Here is a 10,387-nt window from a genome sequence, read left to right as displayed (position 1 = left end):
ACACAAGGCAGGCTTGGCTAGGCCTACTAGCTGTTATGCACATTAGCTGCTAAGCTAGCTAATAGCTAAACAGACTAATTGCTAAACAGGCTAGTAGCCAGAGACCCAAGGGATGAACAGACTAGGTACACAGCAGACTAAATATGAAACAGACTAAGAACTCTAAAGGTTAGTGGCTAAACAGGTTAGTACCTGAACAGACTATGATCTAACAGACTCGAAGACTAGACAGACTAGATCTAAGCAAGTTAGTAGTGCACTGGTTAGTATTTATACAGACTAAGAACTACACATGCAAAAGAAGTTACTCATACATGAGGGTAAACACAAAAGGCCAATTCTCCTAGAGGCTAATCCTGCTAGGCTAATCTAGTGGTGAACCCTCACAATAAAATAAAAATAATAAATAAATGTGCTTTTCCTTAACCTTCAATTAGGAATAATTAATTGATTATTGATGATTAATTTGTGAAATTTGCAACCCTACTAGTCAACTACATTATAAGGTGTTTTTAAGTCAAACCAGGAATTGTGATGAAAATTTCCATGAATGAAGGTGAAAAAACCAATTGACATTTCAGATGACTTCCAAGCACAGTACAGTGATGAAACTCTCAGTCGCATTAAAACATTTAAATGGTGTAAAAACTGTCTATGTAGATGGTATCTAAGCAATAGTGAAACACTGAGATAAGTGCTTTAGCAGGGGCTATATAGAGAAATAAAAGTATAGAAGTAGTTTTATTCTCATAACTGTATTCTGATACCCAGAGCAATCAAAAGCCCTGGTTTGATTTTGAATGTCCCTCGTACAACTGCATTAGATTTCTTTTTTATTATATAACACCCAGATGAGGATGGGTTCCCTGATTGAGTCTGGTTCCTCTCAAGGTTTCTTCCTACTGCCATCTCAGGGAGTTTTTCCTTGCCACCGTCGCCGTCACCCTTGGCTTGCTCATCAGAGACATTTCATTCATCATTCATTCATCTAATTATTATCTAGACACATTTTTCTCACACATACACACTTCCAAATATTTTCTTTTCTTTTCTAAAAAAAAAATAAATAAAAAAATTCTTAAATTTTTTGTGAAGCTGCTTTGAGACAATGACCATTGTTAAAAGCGCTATATAAATAAAATTGAATTGAATTGAATAACTGGTAGCATGATTGATTTTAAATTAGGTATGTCTCATGAATTATTCAGTATGTGTTGACTAATAACAATGCCTAATTGTTTCCTTTAATATTCTCATAAAAACAGATGTATAAACACATTATGTTGTTGTTGTTGTTTTCAATTTGCAGGACCACTATCAGCAGGACTGGGTTTTCTTTTAGGCATTTAGAGAAACCATGTGCCTTTTAATTCATACTGTTTCTGCCTATTAATATCTAATAACTATTAACTAAATAAGTTTGGCAAAAGAGAAAAATCCAATAGTTCTCATATGATTATCTACGAGAATAACACACACAGGGTAATTGGGAGAAAATGTGATGTCCTCACAGGCTGCTGCATGGTGGCATAGTGCAGTGTGCACTGTGGCCTCCCACTTTCAGAGTGCTTCGCATCTTTGGTGGGTTTCCTCTGGGTACTCCGGTGTTATCCCACAGTCCAAAGACATACTGAATAAGCATGAATTGGAACTGAATTGTTATTTCCAAACTCCCCTTAGCGTGTGGTTTGGTGTACTTTAGTGTCAGTGGGGTTTCTTTGGTTAAATTTTAAAGCTAGGGATAAAAGGAATAAAAGAAATGCTGCAAAACACTGTGTACTTTTTGACACATATGGATTTCTTACAAAATCCATATGTGTTCTTGTAAATGTATTTTTGCATAAGACAAACTAACCAGTGAAAGCTATCTTGTGGTGTCCTGTTAGTTTATGTCATAAATTTACAACAATCCCCCTCACTTTTACACCATTTGGCAGACTCCCTTATCCAGAGCGACTTAAATTTTATCACATTTTACAGCAGTTGAGAGTTAAGGGCTTTTCTCAAGGGCCCAACAGTAGCAACTTAATGGTGGTATTTAAACCTGGAAACTCCTGATCAGTAGTTACAAACTAATGTTATAATGACAGCAGTTTCTAGCCCGATATTGCAGTCCTTTCAATTTGACACTGACATGTTTGCCATGGCTTTAATTGCAGTAAAATTAGCCCTATCCAATATGGCGGTTCTGCTCGACCACTGGCGGTAATGCAGTAGACCAGACCAGCTATGCACTGTCTATTCTATAAGATATCAACCATCTATTGTTCCTTTCTTTATTGTTGTTGGCTTGTTATAACAACTTAATGTGAATACCGCCACCTAGTGTACCGGAGTAAACAAGGTGTGATTGACAATCAGAAAAAAAAAGGAAAAATTCTTTGGCAAGGGGGCACCTGGGGTGGCCCATCAAATTTTAGGGGGAAGGGGGGGGGGGGGGTGCAATGACAATTTATTAGATGATTCTAATAAAGTGACTAAAAATACACAACTCAGTAGTGTTAAACACGCGTGGACAGACACTTATTCAGAAATGTGTAGAGCACTAACGCCAGGTAAACACTGGGTCAGGTGTGGCGAGAAATTAGACATATGCTGATGATCATAAAGTAACAATGAGTCATTAATAGCTAATACCCTCCCATCCTGCTGATTTAGGACTCATCACCCTATGTGTCAGAGATTCTGTGAGGAGTATGTCAGTCACTTCCTCCGCTGGGCAGAGTAGTAAGGCAAACGGAGTTGATGCGTACGACAGCGGAGATGATTGGGAGATCGGACTCGGCGATCTGATCATCGACCTGGAAGCCGATTTGGAAAAGGATCGCCGGAAATCGGAGATGAATCGCATCTTGACCGTAAAAAGCACCGCGGACGAGCTGCCGTTCGGCGTCGCCGCGGAAAGCGCGAGCGCCGCGTTTGATGGCCTCGCGAGTCCCGCAGCCGCTTTCTGCACGGAGGTGAGGAGATTCAAAGAGAAGAGGCGCAATTCATGCGCGAGCGACGGCGGCGACAAATTGCGGTCGCCAGACCCGCCGCCGCGCGCGCTTCCCAAAGTCTGCATCTCTAAGCGGCGTGAAGCTCAAGGACGCCCCGGAGAGGCATTCGAAATGAATCCGTGTGATGCAAGCGCTCCTTGCGCCAAAGGCAAAGAGGGCAAGAGAGGAAAACATCAAGGCAAAGGACTTAAAAAAGAAAAGGACTGTCTGCGGACGCGTAAAGAGAAGCACGGCGACGCGTTTGAATTCGAGAATGCTCGTGCTTTCGGGAGGAATGAAGAGAGCGCGTGCTATTGTGCAAACGGAGGAGCGGCGCTCATGGACAGGGACGAAATGGACGCAAAGGGGATGAGGGCTAGTGCTTTTGTTGTGGAGGAGAATGCAGGGAGCTGCGAGCGAGAACCCAGCCACAAACCGGTAAGACAGCCTGAGAGCCTCGTTAGGACGCCTCCTCTGCGCCAGTCACTCGCTCGCTCAAAGCGAATGGCGTCAGTTTGTTGATAATCACAGACAAACGGTTTCATTCTGTGCCGTCTGTCACATCTCACTACAGACTGCTGATGAGTGGAGTCGATGATTCAGTGCTGCAGGATGATTTACGGCCAGATTTGTGTGTATTACTCGTGAACGACATCATAATAAAAATCTGTCATGAGCAATTTCAGTATGCTGCAGGTTTTAAATGAATGTAAAGGTGTGTGTGTGTGAGAGAGAGAGAGAACTGCGATAAAGGATATCTAACACAGAAAATGCTGTTTGTCAACCAAGGAGTGAAGAGGTCCTTTATTATTCATCCTATATCTTTTAAAAAACACGGTCTGAAACACAAATCGTTTTATTTAGCAGATGAAATCAACAAGGGTTTATTGTTATGAATGCATCACTTCTGCGTGTTTACTTGTTTTCAAGCATCTCCTCTGTATTTTGTTAGACACCCCTTTCGATTTTTTTGATGGCTGTTGCTATTGGAGACCTGAGCAGCATCACTCCTTCCTATTTGGACAAAAGCACTGTGTGTGTGTGTGTGTGTGTTTGATGTGATTTCATGTGGTATTTACTGTTTTAATATTGAGAGGAGTGAGATGCTCCACCCCCACCCCCCACCCATTGCTTTCTATTGTCCCCATATGTCTACGATCTTCTAATATTTATCTTATGTTCTCTATCAAATAAAATATATTTACACTCACATATATTTACATGCATAGCATAACGATGGATTTTGGTTGAGCATTCTGCAATATCCACTGTGTATCTGCTCTTTTCTCTTCTTATCAGTTAAGTATAAAAACCAGGTCAGTGGGGACCAATACACAAGAGGCTGAAAGAGCTGTTGAGTCAAACTACATGGAGCCATGTCAACCAGGAACCAGCGTAAATCTGGAAGGGATTGTGTGGCATGAAACAGAGGAGGGTAAGGACAAGTACTTGAGCTACGGGATTAAAGCTTCACTTTAACCACACCACATGATTGGATGAATTAATTTTGTTGTGTTCATTTCCAACCCTTTAAGAATAAATTTTACAACTGAATCATATAGTATAAAACCTATTTCATATTTTATAAGTAAGGCGTACATAAAATTAGATAAAACAATGTGGTTAATGAATTTATACAGTGCATGTGTGACAAATACATGTAAAAGGCCAAAGGGCTAGTCTTGCCGTGAGCCATGAGCACCATTTACAAAGCAGCTGGGAGACTGAACCACCTACTAAAGCGTTTAAGCATTTGAGGGCAGTGGAGACACTGGTTGCATATTGATTAAGCAAATTAAAATTTTAGAACACCATCTTAACAACTCTGACTGAGATCACATAGTGAATCCAGACAAAATGCAGATAAAATACTACATACATAAGATATCACTTGTATTATAGGCTGTGCAAAATATGAAAGAAGATTGCAAAGTTATTAATTATTAGTGTTATTAATGTAGAATAAATTTAATATGTTTGTGTATTAACAAAATGTTCTGTCAGAGATTTTTTCAAGTTATGATAATGATAATTATGGCATAGTATAATTATGTCTTATTATATGAAACTGTAATTTTTTTTTTACATTTATGCAAGCCATTTATGACTCATAGCCAATTATTATTTCTGTCTGATTGTTTGATTTCAGGGGTCCTTGTTGTGAATGTGACATGGAGAAAAAGGACCTATGTTGGAACTCTCTTAGATTGTACAAAGCATGACTGGGCTCCTCCTCGGTAACAATTAGTATAATAGTCTTTTTTTTACATTTAGTTCAAAAAAATATGTTCGGTATGGATTTAATCATTAATAAAAAATATGCTCATGTTTCATTTTTGTTTAATAGGTTTTGTGAGTCTCCGATGAGCGATTCTGAAATGACATGTGGTCGTGGACGTGGTAAACGGATGAGACTGGCAGTGTCCGATCAGGCTGTGACAGAGCCTGGTCTCTCCAAGATAAGAGGACTGACTCATAAGAGACGTGGTGTGGGAATAGGCAACAAAGGAAGACGGGGAAGTCTAAACTTTAGCAACTGTAGGACACCCGCATACTATTCAGTAGAGGACATTAAGTCGACTTCACTTATGTGTGGAAAACGGATAAGCAAAGCTCCACCTGATCTAGATTTGACCTTAGTTTCTGAGGACATTAGGAATGGAAATGGGAAAAGAATCCGCCCCAAATCTAGAAGTGCTCCATCTACTCCACAGGGGAAATCTGACCCAGTGTTTTTGGACCAGGTTTGTGCCTCTCCAATGCTCATAGACTGTCCACATCCTAACTGTAACAAGAAATACAAGCATATTAATGGTCTTCGGTATCATCAATCACATGCACACTTGGACAGCAACAGCAAACAAGAGTTTGAGGCAGAGAGTGAGGACAGACTTTCTGATTATGAAGAATCACTCAGCAACATGCCCCTTGACTCGTGTGAGAATGTCGATATTATTTCTAAGAAGCCACGGACCATGTACAAGCTAAATTCCACTGGATCTTTAAAGAACAGAAAGTTATTACTTACAAGTGAGCACAGTCCCTCAGCAAACTCCAAGCAACGGAGGAATATGATAGGAAAAGAGGGACCCACTGATGACCTAAACAACCTGCCACTTATTTCAAACATGTCTGTAGTCCTTGAGAACTGTCTTATTGCAGATCGTAACTCATCTATAGAGATGCCCAAACTTGAAGCTGAGGGTGTCATTGATAAGAGGGAAGTTAAAAAAGAAAATGGTGTGGCCGAACGGTGCTCAGCTAAAACAAGGACCAACCGGTTTATTGTTTCTACCCCTGCACCTCCAAAGCTTATTGCTATTCCTACTTTTCCTAGTAAAGTCACAGATGGCTCCTCTCATCAACCTTCACCATCTGTTGCTCTCACAAAGACAAAGAATCTTTCACTGAAACCCATCAAACCAAAATTGGATATTGTTGCACAAGTTAATATGGCAAATACAGCCATAGCAATGAGCAAAGAAAATAGGAGAAAGGAGAAGCACAGGCTAAAGGACAGGAATTATAAAGATTCTAAAAGTCCAAAAGTTGATCCTCCTTTCATGAAAGCAGATGACATAAAAGGTATAGGAAAGGACTTACCAGTTAGCTTGTTAAAAGAGCACCTGAGCAAGCAGGATGTTGTTAACGGTCTTAATGAAACTCAAGAAAGTCGAATGGCAAGTATCAGAGCTGAAGCTGATAAGGTGTACACGTTTACTGACAATGCACCTAGTCCCTCTATTGGGAGCTCTGCAAGGATGGACTCTGGTACCCTTTCAAACTGTGACAGTAGTACCACCAAGACCAACAGTCCAGCATATTCAGATATATCAGATGTGGCAGAGGATGGTGGATTAAATTCTAGATCAAGGAGAAACTCAGCCCCTGATTCCAATCTGAATGTAAATATCAATCCCAAGATTCCAATTACTTCTGTCACTACAGCCATGGGAAAAGAAACTCAGGCATCAACTCACAGTCATGGCTATGAATCTTATGGTCTTCCAGGTTACATGCACTCTGGACAAGGAAACACTGCTGCTTTTTTAAAGGTTTCAACACCTTATGTGAGAACTAAGGAGGATGTACGAGAATTAAGCGAGGACCTGAAAACCTCAGAATCAAGTGCTGATAACAGCACTCAGTCACAGCTTCAAATGGCTATAACACAAACACAGACTGCTTTAGCTCAGTCCTTGTACTATGGACAGTATGCTCGTAATGCTCCTATAGATCAGAAGGTTTTGATTGTTCCAAACAATCACAGGCAGCAAAATGAGACATGCTGTGATGATGTGCAATGCAGCAAACATAGCAGAGTCCCACAGAGACGTGGACCTGAGCAGAAAGAACGAACAAAAGAGGATACAAAACAGATAATCACACCATCTGTGGCCATTCATAAGGGAACAAACTCAGTTAAAATCAGCTCTGCAAAACCTGGTTTCATCTATGTAGAGTTGGACAAACAGTTGTCTCTTCAGCAGGCTCAGGTGAAGTCTTCTGTTATGTCAATGACAAAAGACCAGGGGCTTAACAAGGAGTCTGAAGACTTCAACTCAGAATGTCAAAATGCAAAAACAAATGTGGATACAAATGTAACATATCTAAATGTAAGTCTCTGACATTCCTACACATTTTCTGAAAATGTGGATGTAAAGCATTTTTAGAAATGTTTTTGATTTAGGTGTAACATTTCTCAGAAATTTATGTTGTTGGTATTGTGCCCTGAGGAGATTAACTGAAGTTGAGCTTAACTGAAATTAACTTCTCAGAGTTACCCTTTTATGCCTTTAAAATAATGATCATTACTGTTGTATGACAATGGACTTCCCGTTGTAGATGTTTGATTGCGTTGGTTGTAAAACCCTAAACTGTTTGACGGTAGATGTTCCTCTGGGTTTAGGCTTCAGAATCACAGTCCTGGAGCCACTCATTTCAGTCCAAATATGTGAAGCAGCAAACTCAAGAGGTAAACAAGATCTCTCAGGAAATAGGCACAGACAAGGGGAAAGACTGGCATGTGTCTCCTGAGCCACAGCCGAGATTGGAAGCTGAGCTACAAAATGTTCATTGTGAGACACCTTCTGAGGACATCGAGGAGAGTACCAGAGCAGAGGTTGAAAAGGCACCCAGTGAAACTCCTGAAAACCCACAAAGCACAAGAGTGGCTCTGTCGTCTTCTCAGCAAGCATACATCCAGTACCAGCACTCTTATCCATACCTACATCTGTGTGAGACGAATAACACGTCATTCAGTGTGATGTCACCAGCGTTGGTGCACAACTATCCAGGTAATTTCATTTCTAAAAGAAAAGACAAAAAAAAACCATCTCTTTAAATGTGGTTCTTTTATTCATGTAACATTAATTATGCCTCTTTTATGATTGTTAGGTTTTCATTACCCAATGTATGGAAAGACACCTGAGAGAGAGGATGCAAGTGGGATTCAGCACAGCAAGACAGTTTCTGATCCCACAGACCTTGAGCTGCTACCGCATCACAACCATTCATACCATGGAAAATGTCCTGTGGTGAGTATCCTCTTAAAGTTCATAATCTCACAAACTATATGCTTTTCTGTTTATTGAATTAAGATTTTATCCAGATTTTTTATTCATGTCCTTCAGCCTGGGGAGCCAGGAATTACTGAACAGGAGGACAGGGACACAGAGCGTGATAGAGAAACTGTTCCATTTGCTCACCACCTTCACACACATCATCACACTCATCTGGGCATGAGCTACTCTCTTGTGTCAGGGCAGTATGACCAATTTCAAGGTGAAAAGAAAAGCTAAACAAATCCTGGTACCAGATAATATTTAGAAAAAAAACATAAAAGCTGGTTTGCTAGGTGTGAAAATAACGATAGTTGCTCAAAGTTTCAGTTTAACCATCCTTAAAGGTCAGAATATAGTAACCATGTGTGCCAGTCAGCAAGTGGCAACCAAACAAACCACTTTCTGAAGTATGTATGGTTGTATTGTCTGACTGAATATAGCTGCTGTCTGTTTAGTAGATGTTACTGATTATTCATTTTACAACTGCAGAGAATGATGGAAAGATATGAGTTCAAACTATATATTCCTAGCTCACAAAAGGTTTCATAGACATCAATACCATGGTGTTATTCATTGCCTCAATGTGAGGCTACTTTCATTTTTTAATGAATGAATGTAACATTAGAAGTACAATGCAGTGCTACTAATATGAAATTCTGTATAGTTATGTAATGGCATTACCCTAGTGAGACAAGGTTTTGTAAAATATGCTATTTGCTTTTGGGTGCCTGTCATAAATGACAAACATGTAAATTTTACCTGTAATTATTCTGCCTGTAAATGACTACATCTAGCTGGTAGAATGCACATGTATTGTTGTGTACCATGATATTGAATGTATTTGATATTTTATAACCTCTATGTGCTAAAGAATGATTTGCAGTAGATTACAAGTGACTGTAAAGTGGATCTGTCTGCATTAACCTATAAACATGAAATTGCTCTGGCCATAGCCATTAATCAACTGTATTGTGTTCAGTGAAAAGAGTTAATCAACATGTCTCAGTGCCATATAGTACTATTGTGATGTATATTTTGTACATAGTTTAACAAGCAATCAATACTAACTTATGTACAGTTGTTTTCAGTGCAATGTATGGTTGTCTATCCAACCTCACTTACATGGATAAAGTAGTACCCTTTATTACTTGAATCATGCTGCATTACCTAAATATGTTTACAAGCACATCTTTGGAAATATATGATAGTGTTGTAGTTTGGTTCATCGTTTCAGTCATGAGGTTTTACTTATTGTCAACTATATTGTACCATGAAATTATGTTGCTTTTTTATACTGTTCTTGCCTTAACTTGTTTGTCAACCCAAATAAAGGTAAACATTGTTTGTAGATTTCTTAATTATTTATGCTATATTTACATCGACCACAGATTGATACACTTACCCAACACATACTTTATGCATTCATCTGCATATACAGTAAAGCTTTTGCATTTCATATATTATATAATTCAAAATAACGCTATTTAAAAGTGTCAATTAAATAGGACCCATGCTAATAGGTGTAAGTTGTGAAATGTACACGTACAGTATGTTGTAAAAGAATCATGCAGCATGTGTAGCATTTGTTAAAATAAACAAATTATCTGCATGCAAAATATTAATTATAGGTGGGGGACCTATAAATATTATAGGTGGGGGACAGAGGCGACTAAAATTTTTGAGCGACACTGCAGAATGTGTGGCTTACAAGTAGTGAACAAAGTGCTCACTAGTGTAACTTTTAACTCATGCAAGCTACTTAGGAAAAGCTTATTTTCATTAATTAGCTTTAGTTCTACAATTATCCATTGCCAGTGGTACAGCCAGGAATCACTAATGAGGTAA

At 39.3% G+C, this 10,387-nt stretch overlaps 1 protein-coding gene across 1 annotated transcript; it reads left to right on the top strand.

Annotated features, from left to right (window-relative positions):
- The first annotated feature begins 2,696 nt into the window (after positions 1 to 2,696).
- znf608 (zinc finger protein 608) lies at positions 2,697 to 9,856 on the top strand. The gene is made up of 7 exons (XM_053503196.1): positions 2,697 to 3,416; positions 4,278 to 4,413; positions 5,128 to 5,215; positions 5,326 to 7,594; positions 7,888 to 8,275; positions 8,376 to 8,515; positions 8,612 to 9,856. Exons 1-7 carry the CDS (start codon positions 2,697 to 2,699, stop codon positions 8,777 to 8,779), a joined length of 3,909 nt encoding a protein of 1,302 aa, XP_053359171.1. The 3' UTR covers positions 8,780 to 9,856.
- Positions 9,857 to 10,387: the final 531 nt, after the last annotated feature.

Source organism: Clarias gariepinus, chromosome 9, assembly GCF_024256425.1.
Source record: "Clarias gariepinus isolate MV-2021 ecotype Netherlands chromosome 9, CGAR_prim_01v2, whole genome shotgun sequence".
Classification (NCBI taxonomy): domain Eukaryota; kingdom Metazoa; phylum Chordata; class Actinopteri; order Siluriformes; family Clariidae; genus Clarias; species Clarias gariepinus.
The sequence above is the reverse complement of the archived record's forward strand: the minus strand, read 5'-3'. Positions and strand labels throughout refer to the sequence as shown.

What these genes read in the sequence shown, in the direction of transcription:
- znf608 (XM_053503196.1), top strand. Translation starts at nt 2,697, where the DNA reads ATGTCAGTCACTTCCTCCGCTGGGCAGAGTAGTAAGGCAAACGGAGTT. An exon ending in CATGACTGGGCTCCTCCTCG is followed by an intron (nt 5,216 to 5,325) that starts GTAACAATTAGT and finishes TTTGTTTAATAG; the next exon opens with GTTTTGTGAGTCTCCGATGA. An exon ending in CAAATGTAACATATCTAAAT is followed by an intron (nt 7,595 to 7,887) that starts GTAAGTCTCTGA and finishes CTCTGGGTTTAG; the next exon opens with GCTTCAGAATCACAGTCCTG.